Source organism: Notothenia rossii, assembly GCF_949606895.1.
Source record: "Notothenia rossii genome assembly, chromosome: 2".
NCBI classification, from domain to species: domain Eukaryota; kingdom Metazoa; phylum Chordata; class Actinopteri; order Perciformes; family Nototheniidae; genus Notothenia; species Notothenia rossii.
In genome coordinates this window covers 2,068,121-2,084,266 of record NC_136904.1, presented here as the reverse complement: position 1 = coordinate 2,084,266, position 16,146 = coordinate 2,068,121, and the positions used below count along the sequence as shown (strand labels likewise).

The following is a 16,146-nucleotide window of genomic DNA, read 5'->3' as shown; positions in this document are numbered from 1 at the left end:
TGTTGTATTATTGGTCATACTGTTACCTTCCTATAATGTAACATCAGTCTGTGGATGAAGAATTAGGTTGTTAAGTAATGTATTGCCTGGATAGGTTGCTAGCTTGCTAATTGCTCCATGCTTTCACACTACCCTGGTTACAGATATAATGGGCCGCTATCCAGCTAATTAATGACCTTTTTGTGATCTGAAAAACATTACATTCATCAAATTCAGTGGTAGCAATCAAACAAATGTAGTAGATCAGAAAGTATTACATTTGTCTCTGAGATGAAGAGTATCTCAGAGACAAATATAAAGTACCTCAGAATGCAGACGTTACTTGAAGTCCTTCAGTGTTTGTGCTCCGTCCTGCAGGAAGCGGGGCTCAGGGTTTGGGTGGAGCTCCAGTGCTGAGGGTGGAGGATGTGGACTGGGAGGAAGGGCAGGAAACAAACCTGAACATCCCCCGAATTCTCACAACCCCAGAACCAGAGCCCAGCTCCCCTATGTCACACCTCAGGTAACAGACATTTCCATCTGCTGCTGACAGCCTTAGTGACGTGTGTGATCTGTTTAGGGTCTGGTGTGTGGTGGAAGAAGTCCTCAGACCTTTGACTGCGGTAGAAGTGGTGATACCAGAGTGTAATACGTAAAGAAATAAAGACATAACTACTGATATGAAATGTGTATGTCAGTATAGTAATGTAAAGGTGAATGGGTGAGCATAATGTTTATTAGGTGTAGTATGCCAAAACAAAGGTATGACCAAGCGAAAGCCAGAATGAGTGGTTGGCAGGAAGGAGTCCAGGAGAAGGAGAGACTCTGGAGCGGGGATTTAAGTGGTGAAGGAATGAGTCCTAAACCCGGACATAAGTCAGCGGTGGTGACCGTGCTGTATTTGATTTATTGCCCAATGTTAGCTTTTTAATTCAGAAACCATAAAGTGGTGTTATTATGTGGAGACTATCCTGCTGGACAAAACATTTGTTTGACATAATCCAAAATCACATGGAGAAATCCCATTGGACCAGGGAGATGCTGCCTTCAGGGACCAACACATAAATACAACATTCCTGCACCACTATATCACCGGTGCTCTGAGTCTGTGTTACCTTTAGGGATGAAGCAAATACTTCCAAAAACTAGATCTGGGAAAATAAAACAGAGGCCGATACAATCATGAACTTCTTGTATTCATGTCTCGATGTCTTGATGTCTCCTCAGCGCTGCAGGTGTGGAAGACGATGCAGTGATGAAGGCCGATCGAGAGGACAATGAGTGAGAGAGACTACACACACATACAAACACGCCGAAGCTGGCTTTAGTTTTTATGCTCCCACAAATGAACAAACTTCCAGAAGCCCTGAGGTCTTCACCAACGCTGAGTTCCTTTAAGTCAAATCTAAAAACATGACTTCTTCAAGCTGCCTACCCAGAAGCCTTCTGACCTGTTTTAGCACCTATCGTATTTACAATGTTGTTTTTAAACTCTCTCTTTTACGCATGGTTTTTATGAATCTGTTATTCCATTGTGTTTATTTATGCTGTTCCTTTCTGCTGTCTTCTTATTAATGTTAATGTAAAGCCCTTTGAATTGCCTCCGTGTCTGAACATGTGCTTTATAAATAAACGTACCTTACCTTACCTCATACAGTGTCAAAGACAATAAAAAACAGGTGTGCAATTATTATTTTTAAACAATAAGACAAGATTAATAGTACAAAAACATTTAAAATTATAGACAAACAGATGGACAAAGACACATACTGTAAGAAGGTTGAGATAAATGTGAGTCATGGTTGACTTTAGTAAATCTGTGTTCTAATTCAGTTCAAATAAATAAATCCAAAATGATGAATCAGTGAGGGAAGAGTTCACAGTTTCTAACTTTCCATGTCATTTCAAAATGGTTGCCATGTCCTGTAGAATGAGCAAGTGGAGCCACTCAGAGGACACTTTACTTCCTCTACGTGTGGACACATCAGAAGTTCTGTCTTACTTTGACATGAGCGGGAGACCCTTACCTTTCTCTTGCTGTCTTCTGTCCTCCATGTTGTCTCTTGCTGTCCTCTGTCCTCCATGTTGTATATTGCTGTCCTCTGTCCTCCATGTTGTCTCTTGCTGTCTTCTGTCCTCCATGTTGACTCTTGCTGTCCTCTGTCCTCCATGTTGATTCTTGCTGTCTTCTATCCTCCATGTTGACTCTTGCTGTCCTCTGTCCTCCATGTTGATTCTTGCTGTCTTCTGTCCTCCATGTTGACTCTTGCTGTCCTCTGTCCTCCATGTTGATTCTTGCTGTCTTCTATCCTCCATGTTGACTCTTGCTGTCCTCTGTCCTCCATGTTGATTCTTGCTGTCTTCTGTCCTCCATGTTGACTCTTGCTGTCCTCTGTCCTCCATGTTGATTCTTGCTGTCTTCTGTCCTCCATGTTGACTCTTGCTGTCCTCTGTCCTCCATGTTGACTCTTGCTGTCCTCTGTCCTCCATGTTGACTCTGGCTGTCTTCTGTCCTCCATGTTGACTCTTTTGTGTCCTCTGTCCTTCATGGTGACTCTGGCTGTCTTCTGTCCTCCATGTTGACTCTTTTGTGTCCTCTGTCCTCCATGTTGACTCATGCTGTCTTCTGTCCTCCATGTTGTCTCTTGCTGTCTTCTGCCCTCCATGTTGACTCTGGCTGTCTTCTGTCCTCCATGTTGTCTCTTGCTGTCTTCTGCCCTCCATGTTGACTCTGGCTGTCTTCTGTCCTCCATGTTGTCTCTTGCTGTCTTCTGTCCTCCATGTTGACTCTTGCTGTCCTCTGTCCTCCATGTTGACTCTTGCTGTCCTCTGTCCTCCATGTTGACTCTGGCTGTCTTCTGTCCTCCATGTTGACTCTTTTGTGTCCTCTGTCCTTCATGGTGACTCTGGCTGTCTTCTGTCCTCCATGTTGACTCTTTTGTGTCCTCTGTCCTCCATGTTGACTCATGCTGTCTTCTGTCCTCCATGTTGTCTCTTGCTGTCTTCTGCCCTCCATGTTGACTCTGGCTGTCTTCTGTCCTCCATGTTGACTCTGGCTGTCTTCTGTCCTCCATGTTGTCTCTTGCTGTCTTCTGCCCTCCATGTTGACTCTTGCTTTCTTCTGTCCTCCATGTTGACTCCTTTGTGTCCTCTGTCCTTCAGGATGCGTCCTCCGTCCTTACCGGGCGTGGGCAGCGTGTTGCTTGAGGAGCGTCTGCTGCAGCTGGTCCAGATGTTCAAAGGTCGAGCGGAGCGTCAGAAGGAGCGTCTTCTGGACCCGGACGAGTCCGAGGAGGAAAGTCCTCCAGCCAGTGAGAGAAATGCTTTCTATAGATGTATTTATAATACGTTTCTCACGTGTTTCCTCTGGTTATCATCGTGTCCTTCTAGCTGAAACTGTTTTAATGTTTATCTCTTTTCCTCAAATTCTGATTATTTTCCTCGCATTGAGGCCGAAATGTGTGGAAAATATAAATATTATTCTTAGTCTTTATAGATACATGCTCATTGTTAGGTCTTAATGTTGAATACGGTTGAATATAAATGTTTAATGCTAAATCTATATATTTAATCTTTATTTTAAATGCAAAGTTTAATCGCAAAAATTGTACATGTTAAAATCAAAATGCAATGTTATATTTTTTTTATTGAAATATTAAATGTAAACGGTTAATGCTAAATATCATGTTTCATTACATCTACATCTAAATGTTATTATAAATCTTGAATGTTAAATCTTAAATATTCATTTGAAATATTTAAAATGGATGATGCACGATGAATTTAAATGTTCAATCTTAATCTAAACAGTAAATGTGGAATGCAAAGTCTGATTGTTAAATGTTCTGAATCTAAATGTTACTTTTTTCAAATCAGATTGAATTGTGCATTTCCCTTTATTGAACTCTCTTTTTCTGTAAAATCAGAAATCTGTAATACAATGTAAATAATGAGAAATGCCACATTATGATGGAGTCTGTCTGATGTCTGCAGCTCCGAGCAAAGCTCCTCCTCCTCCCCCTCCTCCAGAGGACCCGCCTGCAGAAGAAGATGAAGATGAGGATGAAGATGAGGAGGAGGAGTTTTTTCTCCCCTTTGACATTTTGGGGCATCCGGTGAAAATCCCCAAACTCCCCGTGATGCCGGACTGGCTCCGAGCCCTCGCTGCGTACCGCTTCCCCTCCAGCATCGACCAATTCACCGGTGAGATGAACACGCATCAAATCGATGTTGATTATTATTCACATATCCAACACCGAATAGCGTTTATCATACAAGCTGTTTTGTTTCGCAAAGCTTAAATTACACCGTAGTTGTTTATGTGTTATAGCAATAAACCTTAAATCTTGAATCTGTTTGTTTTCATAAACAACAGTGACATTATTCTGACCTACAGTTTAAAAGGTCCACATTTAAAAAAGCTAATAAATGAAATGATAAAAGCGATCACAGCAATATGAACTGTGTCATCTGTAGCTCCATAACACCTGATGACAGATCCTAATGGGAGGCATTGTTACTTTGTCTTGCATCTCAACTTCCATTTAGTTATTGGCACTGAATCCTTTGTTGTACTGCAGCGTCACATGTACTCTCCTCATTTAAACATTAAAGGCAAAAGGGCCCTAGTATTAATCCCTGAGGACCCCCACATTTAACTATATGGCCTCACTGCTTCTCTTACAACTTTCTACTCTGCAACTACTTAACTTTTACTTTCTCTTATTCATTTTCTTCTCCTCTAAAAACCCAAAACAACAACTTTAAAGCGTCTACCCTTCTCAGATGATTTTCCAATGTTTTTCAAACACTTCCTTTTCTGTTCCAAATACTTTCTATTCTTCTCTAAAAACATTCTACTCTTCTGAACTTCCCACTTTCGTCCAACAACCTTCTACTCTTCAACACATTATTACTCTTCCCAAACACTTTCTACTCGTCTAGAACATCTTTATACTTTTTAACAACCGTCCAGTCTCCAACAATCGTCCATTTTTCAATCACTGTCTTCTACTCTTACCCGACAACTTTCTTCTTTTCTTCAACAACACTCTACTCTTCTTCAAATACGTTCGACTCTTCTCTGATAACTTTCTGTTCTTAAAAAGCGTTCTGTTGTTCTATAAGAACGTTCTACTCTTTTCAGAGCATCTTTCTACACTTTCTTCACTCTTTGTCATCGTCCTCATGAACTGATTTCTGCATACCTCCCACCCCAGCGTCTGACGTAGATGGAGTTCTAGTTGAAAAGTCACTTTTCCCCCACCTTGCATAAAGGCAAGGCAAGTTTATTTATAGAGCACCTTTCAACACAAGGCAATTCAAAGTGCTTTACAAAAATGAAAGACATTAAGAGCATTAAGGCCCCGTCCACACGGAGGCGATATCAGTTGTATCCGCTAAAGTTCTTTATCGTATAGACGGTTCCTCCACACGAGGCCGAAACGGGGCCACGGCTTCGGAGCCCGAATCCGATACACTTTGATAACGGCTCCCATAGTGGGTAAGTCTGGAGACGAAACGTTTGCGGCTCTGTGTGTACGCCCTACACGATCATTGCCTGAAAACGATGACGCCATAGCCCCGCCTCTCCCCACCTCTCCTGCTCACCCCGCATCAGTGCTGATGCGTTTCGCCAACAACAACAACAATGGTGGATCACAGGGTTGCGTTCGTGCTCCAGACGCTACTGAGCATGATACAGATGTTAGTGCAAAATCTACAGCTCCTCTACCACAACCATCAGCAACATTAATAATATAATATAATAATAATAATAATAATAATAATAATAATAATCGTCATCATCATCGGTCTTATTCGCTGCTTTTGGTGTATTTTGTGGCGGAAGTACAGCGCCACTTCCAGGCCCGGCATATGTCCAACAGCGTCTCCAGCGTTTTCGAGCGTTTTCGTTTGGACGGAAGACTTTTTTTTTTACGTTTTCGTCTGTGTGTGGACGGGGCCGAAGAGATAATATATAAAATGACATTTAAAAACAGTCATTAAAAAGCAAAGATAATATGAATAGCTCAATTAAAATCAGTGGCAAAAAGAAAAGCCTTCAGCCTGGATTTAAAAGTGGTCAGAGTTGCAGCGGACCTGCAGGTTTCTGGGAGTTTGTTCCAGATGTTTGGATCATAATAACTGAACTCCTCCAGGTTTAGTTCTGACTGGAGATAACTGAAGCTGGTTTGTCTCCTCAGATCCGATCTATGTGATCTGGCTGTTCTTCGTAGTGGCGGCGTGGAACTGGAACGTTTGGTTGATCCCGGTGCGCTGGGCGTTCCCATACCAAACCGCCGCAAACGTCCACCTGTGGCTAATTGCCGACTACACCTGCGACTTCATCTACATCACCGACATCCTCGTCTTCCAGCCACGCCTGCAGTTCGTCCGCGGAGGAGACATCGTGGTCAGTGAGCTACTGAAGAAAGAAATCTGCAAAATGTGTATTTAAGTTTAGAACATGGGGGTCTAAAAAAAAGAGGAGGCTCCGAGTCGTTATCACGAGGGACACCAAATTATTGCTTTTTATTTTTATTTCAGAAAATACAAATTAATATGAATCAAACACTAAAATGTCAATTAAACTGATGGGTTATAATATATATATATATAATATATAACACATGGGTGGATTCCTCTTTCGGTGAAATATTTGTATAATGTTATTTAAAATAAGTCCATAAAATGTGTTGGATATGTAAGCCATACCCAAAAACAAAAAAAACATTCTGAAGATTTCAAATGTGTAAATTATAAACACATAAATGAATTGGAAAGATGGGAATACAACGGAATGTATTTTAATGAGATTTTATTGGTCTATGAAAATGTATAGAAAATAACAAAGTGCAATAAAACAACTTCGCTAAACTTTAATTGAGACAGGTGCCAAACTTGTCAGAATTGTTCATATTAAAGGGAACCTATCATGCAAAATGCACTTTTTAATGTATTTTATACATGAACATGTGTCCCCGGTGTGTCGGGGAAATCACGCAGCGTCAGAAAATAAAACCCTTTCCCTTTTCCTCCATACCCACATCTTTTAAAAATGGGGGTACAACGAGCGGATACAGATTTGCTGCCGATATGACGTAATTTCAGATGGTGGACCCACAGAAAGTTGCTATCAGAAACAATGCCTGACGTGTTTTTGACGTAATATGGTCTTTGTTTACATTAGCAAGCCTCGCTAGCACATGTGTTTAAAAAGCAGGAAATAAAAAAAGGAACTCACCTTGGGATAAACCCGCAAGAGAAAAAGCATATGAGCTCCATACTGTTTCAGAAATAATCCTTGATGTGGTTTAGAACAGGATGGCGTTTTATCACAGCAGAATTTAACTTTATCTATGGTAGAATTCTGATCAGGCATTAGCTCCGCATTAGCTCCGCCTCATCTTTTTAAGGACCCAAAATCCGTGTTCCTCTAACAGCTGGAATAGAGGGGTATGAGGGATGTCTAAAATGCATGATCTGTTTGTATTTTGAGCAAAACATTTCATAGACATGTTTTTATATCTTTTTATATATCTGAGACCCATAATATATGCCTTAAAATAGCATGATAGGGGACCTTAGAATATTGTGTCGTGTATTTGGTACATCGTAGGCCTTTCACATGAATGTTAAACATTTAAACATAATATGAATCTGTAGATAGAAGTGGTTTTTCATGCAACATAAAAAAGTATATTTACAGATATGGCTTTAGGTAAGCCCGATTGAATATGCAGCTAAATGTTATACATACAGTTGGAATCAGAGGCCCTTACCCTTTCAGGCAAAAATAAAGTAAATTGGAGAACATCTTAAATAAAGAGGCAACCACAGGTGTAATACAATTAAACCAGGTAAATGGTTGTTGGCCAGAAACATTTAGAAGACTCCTGATTTATCACAAACAACCTTTTTTAATGTGGAACTTTTTTATTTCAGTGTGAGAAAAAGGACATGAGAGAAAACTACATGAAGACGGAGAGATTTAAGGTAAGACCCAAACATTCATATCTTTCTTTAACTCTTTTCTTGGGGTTTCTAACACCAACAATTAATAATACACATTGTATATACTTATGTCTTTAAGGTTGTGCCAGGTTGATCTATTTTTATGGTTGAACATGAAAACTTATTATCTAACTCAATTGGGCGACAGGCTCCGTCTGTAGTGGTTTGGGAACTGAAGGGTCTCTCGTTCAAGTATATACAGTATATATATATATATATATATATATATATATATATATATAAATATACAGAGTGTGGATTGGTAACTGGAGAGGTCATTGAGCAAGGCACTGAACCCCAAAATGCTCCATGGTGCTTGAAAACTGACCGCCTCCTCCCTTTGCCACCTCTCTAACAATGCATGTGTTTTTGCAAATCTATATTAATATAGGTGTGTGTATTTGTAATGTACATTTTACATTTATTTTACATTTATATTCAATTTAATATTCCATTCCTTACACACGTAATGTGTATATAATATCCACTGTACATTTGTATTTCAACATTTATATTCTACTTTTTTAATGCAATTTTATTTCTTTTTGAGATGTTTACATTTTGGATTGTTTATTTCTAGTCTTTTCAATTCTCTAATGTAAAATGCAAACATTTCTCATATTGGGATCAATAAAGTACTTCCTATCTTCTTATCTTATCTTAAATAAAGTGTCTTCTTCTTCTTCCTCTTCTCATTGTCCGGGTGTCTTCAGATGGACGTCCTCAGTCTGTTTCCCCTGGAGATTCTTTACTATTTCACCGGAGTGAACTCCCTGCTCAGATTCCCTCGTATGCTGAAGGTCCGCAGGATTCTATCTTTATGCATTTCCTGATCGTTAAAGATGAAATACTGACTCTCTCCTCTTCCTCCTCTCCCAGTACATGGCTTTCTTTGAGTTCAACGACCGAATGGAGGCCGTGATGAAGAAAGCGTACATCTACAGGTGAGATTTCAACTCTAATAACCGACCCAAACTCAACACCAGTTTGTGCAATGGTCACAAAATATGATCTATTGTTTGTGTACATGTATGTTGATTTTACCCTTTTCTCGTGCCACAGAACACGATTTACAAAATAATTTATCTAAATTGGAAATATCTTTTTTTACCTCCACCAATGTTCAAATACAATTATTTAGAAAATCATACTTTGTGTCATCTTCTCATGTTTTCCTGAAAAAACTTCAAAACAAAAAACAAACTTAATGTTTAGGGTCAAATTGATATTAAAATAAATAAAAACAATTTAGATTTTTGGACATTTTAACAGACAGCAAATGTATAATGTGTTTCATCTGTATAATGACTGATTGTAAAAAAGTGAATAAGGAACCGCATTATCAACATTATGTGGAACCTTATTGTTTATATTTAGTTATATTTGAACTCTTCTTTGTACTACCCTTTCAACTTTTATTTTATCTTGTCTTATACAAAGATTAAAGAAAAGGGGCCCCAGTGTTGATCCCTGAGGAACCCCACGCATGTTTTTCTTTCAGTGCATGTGTGAGTGTGCATTCACATAACTGAATCTTGGTCCTTTGTTGTTGTTGTTGTTGTTGTTGTTGTTATTATTGTTGTTGTTGTGTGTCAGGGTGATCCGGACCTCCACCTACCTGCTATACTCTCTGCACATCAACGCCTGCCTCTTCTACGTGGGCTCCGACTACGAAGGACTGGGCTCCACCAAGTGGGTCTACAATGGAAAAGGCAACGCGTAAGTCACTATCTTTAAGAAAAATACTGATTTAGGCTTTGTACAATGTTGCAGTCTGTTATTTTGGATTTAGTGTCTCTACTTTAAAGAGTCCTCTCCTGCTGATGTTCAGGTGTATATCAGTATGTATAGTCTCTACTCTAAAGAGTCCTCTCCTGCTGCAGCATTTTATCTTACCGCTAGGAGTGCTCCTAACTCGCGCTAAAACATTTTACGTAGGAGTTTTTTCTTTAAAGTTATTCACAAAGCCGCTGAGACCTACTCATACTAAGGATAAATCACTAAGAGTGAACTAAGAGTGACGCGCCGTTGCTATGGATGACGTCGATTCTCGTGCATGAGTTTAGAAGCGGTCAGTCCGGTGATTGGTTGTTCAGAGCAGGCGGTCTCGGTGAAACTCATCCGCAACATCCCACAAACGAGCCCACTAAAACAAGGAAATAGCCTAGGCTAGAAATGTATTCCTATCAAATAGTTATGGACAGTGCAGTTAGCAGAATACACGCATGATGACAAGTTTGTGCAGACCACGATAATGACGTTGTATATGCACGTTAAAGAGAGAGAGCAAACAATACAAATACGTAAATTGCATTAAATCAATGAGGCTATTAAAAGCACCCTGCAAACTATTATCCAATGAGCATATTTCCAGCACTTAAACACTTTCAATAACAGCCCATACCGCCGTTCAAGCCCCCCTATCATGATGAATGAAAACAATCTGCGTGTTGATGGAATGTACTTTCTTTCTATTGACGAGCACGTCCTCATCTTTTGATGGCGGAATTATTTTTATGTGCGTCCCGTCAATAGCACCGACCACACCGGGCATACCTGCAATTGCCATGAAGTTGGCTTTGATCCTGTGTAGTTGTTGATTGTCCAAAGGAAACCGGATAAACTGTTGGATGATATGTGGTCTAGAGAGCGCGTTGATGGTTTGGTTTATGGCACGGCTGACTGATGGTTGCGATATTCCTAAATCGTCGGCATTGCAAAGTTGCATTTTCCCTGTTGCTAAATATCGTAGTGTGGCCAAACATTTTATTTCCGGACTAATCGGGTTATTCCTGTTAGTCGGGGATGTTATTGCATCCCGCACTAATTCCACAACAAGTTTGATACCCTCACGATTTAGCCTATATCTCTTGATCAATTCACAGTCTTCCATTGTCTCCAAAACATTTCGTCTCGCAGCCATTTTCAGATTCTTTGTGAATAGGTCTTACTGAGTTAGGAGTCCTCTCGAGGACTTTTAAGCTCTCCAAACTTAGGAGCTACTTTTAGGCCTAAAATACTTTGTGAATTGCTCTTAGTGAATACAATTAGGAGTCCTAAATTTAAGACTGACACGCCCATTATGTTTAGGAGTTTCTCCTAAATTCGCCAGTTAGGAGCTACTTTTAGCCCTAAGATCCTTTGTGAATACGGCCCCTGATGTATATCAGTATGTAGTGTCTCTTCTTTAAAGAGTCCTCTCCTGCTGATGTTCAGGTGTATATCAGTATGTAGTGTCTCTTCTTTAAAGAGTCCTCTCCTGCTGATGTTCAGGTGTATATCAGTATGTAGTGTCTCTACTTTAAAGAGTCCTCTCCTGCTGATGTTCAGGTGTATATCAGTATGTAGTGTCTCTACTTTAAAGAGTCCTCTCCTGCTGATGTTCAGGTGTATATCAGTATGTAGTGTCTCTACTTTAAAGAGTCTTCTCCTGCTGATGTTCAGGTGTATATCAGTATGTAGTGTCTCTACTTTAAAGAGTCCTCTCCTGCTGATGTTCAGGTGTATATCAGTATGTAGTGTCTCTACTTTAAAGAGTCCTCTCCTGCTGATGTTCAGGTGTATGTCAGTACGTAGCTCTTTATTTTTCTCATGCTGCCTGTGCTGCAGCACCTCTTTTCACCCTCTGTCTGAAACCAGATTGAAGACAGTATCACATATGTTGTTTTTCTCACAGTTATATTCGCTGCTATTACTTTGCGGTGAAGACGTTGATCACCATCGGAGGACTGCCGGACCCGACCACCGTCTTCGAGATCTGCTTCCAGCTCATCAACTACTTTGTGGGCGTCTTTGCGTTTTCCATCATGATCGGGCAGGTCAGCCATTAAACACACTCTCATTTCAGAAAATTATTTATTTAATGAATTATGATCAGTGGAAATGGCCATGAAATGGGACCTTTAATGAATAGAAGGGAATACAATCCTTAAAGAGCAGTGAGTGCAGTGCTTTGTTACTCGCCACACAGAGGGTACATCTGTAGCATTACAAAGGGACAGGTCTTAGGGAAGATGGCATTTAGATGCGCAGCTCCACTGTCTTGGAATAGTCTGCAATGGAAATGGAAACTGAGCAATCTGGTGCCACTAAATGTTTTTAAAGCTCGGTTGGATGCTACTCGATCGGAAGCTGTTGGTACCTGTTCATGTGGATAGTTATGTAAATTGTAATCCCTGTAATGATGCTGTAAGATGTCCTTTGGTTGTTCTGTTTATGTTTCATGTGGAACCTACTTGAGCAGGTCTCCCTTGAAAAAGAGATCAATGGTCTCAATGGGATGCACCTGGATAAATAAAGGTTTGAAATGAAAGGAAAAAGAATTATGTATTTAATAAAGGGGCATATCAATTAAAAAAACTAATTCCACTATCATGGTAAATCAAATCAAGTTTTATTTATAAATGATTTTTGGTGGAGCCGAAGTGCTGCACATATAATAAAAAGACCCTACAGTCGAGACACTTCACAGCAAATACCACAGCACAGATTGTTCAGAATATCAGTATGATGAAACAACACCCTCTGTCCTCAGACCCTCTGTTAAAAGTACCAGCATTATGAATAAGCAAATTAGTTAAAAGTGATAAAAGTATTGAAGTAGCAGCCATTGATAACATTGTAAAAGTAAAGTAGTAAACTAATGATGATGAGAATTATGATAAAAAAACGATCCCTTTCATATTTTGAATCAATGTCGGTCAAAATAATTGCACTAAAGTATTGTTTTGAAATTGTGTAGCCCTAGATTTCATCTTCAAGACTTGAATTTTTTTCAAAACGGGAATATGAGTAGTGTGGATATTTTGTTCCTTCCCTTGGAGAACAATGTCGAAGTGTCATTCCCGTTTTCTCCGTCAGCATAATATAATAACAAAATGTATGACATGATGTATGTAATGTAAAATGATATAAATGTGTGATTTTGTCTCAGATGAGGGATGTGGTCGGGGCTGCCACAGCCGGAGAGAACTACTACCGAGCGACTATGGACAGCACGATGAAGTACATGAACTCTTACAAAATCCCCGCACCCGTCCAGAACCGCATCCGCACCTGGTACGATTACACCTGGAAGAGCCAGGGCATGCTGGGTAAGATACTTCATTAAAAATGTACATGAGTAACAGCACAGCACAAGTATAAATGCAAAATATACTTAAAATATCAATATCAAAGTTATGGAAAATTGTGCTTTCGGACTGTTAAATGTTACATATTTTCAGTTTGAATTATTAATACTGAAGCATTCACATGTACACATTATTTGAATGTTGTAACTGGTTGCAATGGAGCTAATTTAAATTATTTTATGTTTTTTTTTTTGAGTAACTATATGAGTTTACTACCTAAATAATCTACACATCAATCTTTAATACAAAAATAACATCTAAAAACATCGAAGAATAAACGTTTAATATGTAAAAAAAGTATGCACAGTACCTCAAACTGTAGTAAAGTACTGCAGAAAGGAGCTTCAGGGTACTATTCAAGTACAGTGCCTCATCATTATATTACTGCTATTGATGATTTTTGCAGTTTTATTTAAAGTAACTGAGATATACAGAAGTGAATGTGTCCCTGAACGTCTCGTGGTGCGTTCAGGGACACTGAGAGTGTTTGGGTGTGTTCCCTGCAGATGAGCAGGAGCTCCTGGTGCAGCTTCCTGTAAAGATGAGGCTGGACATCGCTGTGGACGTCAACTACGCCATCATCAGTAAAGTGGCTCTGTTCCAGGTCAGCAAACTTTAATCACATCAAAATAATACATTCAATATTTTAAATGCTTTGTGACACCACGAAAGAATTTCAGTTTCTGTGTGATGTGAACAAATTATTATAAATAAAATTGATTTTATTTGTCCATATTTATTTAATTCATTTGACTTTTTATAATTCAGCATAATTATTCCCAATTTATTTCAGGGGATGCTTTTATATTTCTATATTTCAGTATTTATTTATTTAAGTATAATTTGTATCTATTGTCTCTGCCTTTAAGGGCTGTGACAGACAGATGATGTTCGACTTGCTGACGAGACTCAAATCTGTCGTCTACCTGCCCGGAGACTTCGTCTGTGTGAAGGTGTGTATGTGTGTGTGTGTGTGTGTGTGTGTGTGTGTGTGTGTGTGTGTGTGTGTGTGTGTGTGTGTGTGTGTGTGTGTGTGTGTGTGTGTGTGTGTGTGTGTGTGTGTGTGTGTGTGTGTGTGTGTGTGTGTGTGTGTGTGTGTGTGTGTGTGTGTGTGTGTGTGTGTGTGTGTGTGTGTGTGTGTGTGTGTGTTAACCTGTGTGTGTGTTAACCTGTGTGTGTGTGTGTGTGTGTGTGTGTGTGTGTGTTAACCTGTGTGTGTGTGTTCTGCAGGGGGAGATAGGGCGTCAGATGTACATCATCCAGCAGGGGGCGGTGCAGGTGGTGGGGGGTCCTAACCTGCAGACGGTGTTCGTCACCATCAGAGCGGGCGCTGTGTTTGGGGAGATCAGGTCAGAGCAGCTCTGCGTCACAGTAATGTCCTGTAATTAAATCCTGTTAACTTGCTAAAGACACGGTACAGAGTGTGAGTGTTCTCAGAGTGCAGAGATCAGTAGACCAGAGTCCACACGGCGTCAGAAGGCTGGAAATAGCTTGCTGTAGGATGTGGTATTTCGGTGTTGCTCCCTGAAGGCAGCATCTCTCTGGTCCAATGGGAATCTCTGTGTCAAACAAACGTTTATGATTCTTTTAGTTTAGTTCGCAAACATTTCCCAAATTGAGATCCCTAATGTACTTCTTATCTTCTTATCTTATATAAATAATTACAAATGAAATATAAAAGGATAATTGATGAAGAGCCTGTTACTGACCTTTTCTATAGTTCACATCTTGTTTTGACAGACGCACATTCTATATTATTTTCGGACACTGTAGAAAATAATTTAAGTTTTGATGTGCATAAAACACTGAGAGTGTTCTATATGAACATTAGCCTGCTAACCTATGCTAACTTGTTAATGTTCATTTGGAAAATGGTTCTGGAATGAGTCCTAAAACCAGAACGTAGCCTCGTCTGGAAGTCAATGGTTTCCTGAATGTGTTTTTGGTTGTTTTGTTCCACGACATAAAATACGTCAGTAAATACCCCACTGGTGGATTTAGAAACTGAGGTTGCTAAGAAGAGTCTAAATGAGACGACTAAACATCTTCCAGCCCAACATTCTTTGGCGGGAACCAGCGAGATGTTTCCTTCAGATGTTTCCTTTCCTTCCACCACAGAAATACTGAGTGCACCTTTCGATAACTCTGAAAATTGATGTTCAGTTTTCTCTGAAACCTGCTGACCCCCTCCTCTGTGATTGGTCAGTTTGCTGGCGGGAGGCGGGGGTAACCGGCGCACGGCCGACGTGAGGGCGCAGGGCTTCGCTAACCTCTTCATCCTGGACAAGAAGGACCTGGCAGAGATCCTCGTGCACTACCCCGAGTCCCAGAAACTCCTCCGCAAGAAGGCCAAGTAAGAGATTCAAGGCTCTTATTGTCACGTGTACGTAGCGACAGTGCAGATATGTCAATGAAAGAGAATATCATATAAATAGTGCAGAGTAGTCTATATACAAGTCATTGGAATATTGATATGTGTCGTGGCAAACAGATTAATGTTATGGAGGCCTTTCTCTGAAGTGCTGCCTGGCTCATGGGTCACTGTACAATAAAGCTTATTATAATTATATAGAGAAAAAGGGAAGCTGCTAAACTGTGTTCTTCATGTTCGACGATCAGAATCAGTATTCCTTTAGCGGGACATATAAGTGTCAAGCAGGTTAAAAAAGGCAAGCAGTGATAAAGCTAAGCTAACGTATTAATATCGATAAGACAAATAAAAAGACAACCATGGCCTAATATGGTGTGGAGATATTATAACTAATGTATGTTTTTCACATAACCAGAATCAGAAAGAGGTTTATTGAAGGTAGGTTAACACATATGAAGAATTTGACTTGGTGTTGTGGTGCATACATTAAAACAAAACAAAAATTACAAACAGATAGAAAACTATTTAAAGAAACTATAATAACATTAAACAAATATTTTAAACATTTAGTACAATATAGCAGTATTTACATTGAATAAGATTGAAATCGTAGAAATAGAATTGGAACAGAAATATGTGCAGGAATGA

The 16,146-nt window shown here is 39.7% G+C and overlaps 1 protein-coding gene across 1 annotated transcript in view; it reads left to right on the top strand.

The window, feature by feature from the left end:
* Nucleotides 1-16,146, top strand: part of cngb1a (cyclic nucleotide gated channel subunit beta 1a) — a 45,777-nt gene that overhangs the window by 18,106 nt on the left and 11,525 nt on the right. The window contains exons 22-36 of the mRNA XM_079662640.1: nucleotides 358-502; nucleotides 1,207-1,260; nucleotides 3,142-3,290; nucleotides 3,973-4,182; nucleotides 6,186-6,394; nucleotides 7,927-7,977; nucleotides 8,709-8,795; nucleotides 8,875-8,939; nucleotides 9,592-9,714; nucleotides 11,672-11,813; nucleotides 12,929-13,088; nucleotides 13,634-13,731; nucleotides 13,997-14,080; nucleotides 14,358-14,476; nucleotides 15,334-15,480. Coding sequence (XP_079518766.1) covers nucleotides 358-502; nucleotides 1,207-1,260; nucleotides 3,142-3,290; nucleotides 3,973-4,182; nucleotides 6,186-6,394; nucleotides 7,927-7,977; nucleotides 8,709-8,795; nucleotides 8,875-8,939; nucleotides 9,592-9,714; nucleotides 11,672-11,813; nucleotides 12,929-13,088; nucleotides 13,634-13,731; nucleotides 13,997-14,080; nucleotides 14,358-14,476; nucleotides 15,334-15,480 — 1,843 coding nt within the window. The remainder of the gene's footprint in view (nucleotides 1-357; nucleotides 503-1,206; nucleotides 1,261-3,141; nucleotides 3,291-3,972; nucleotides 4,183-6,185; nucleotides 6,395-7,926; nucleotides 7,978-8,708; nucleotides 8,796-8,874; nucleotides 8,940-9,591; nucleotides 9,715-11,671; nucleotides 11,814-12,928; nucleotides 13,089-13,633; nucleotides 13,732-13,996; nucleotides 14,081-14,357; nucleotides 14,477-15,333; nucleotides 15,481-16,146) is intronic.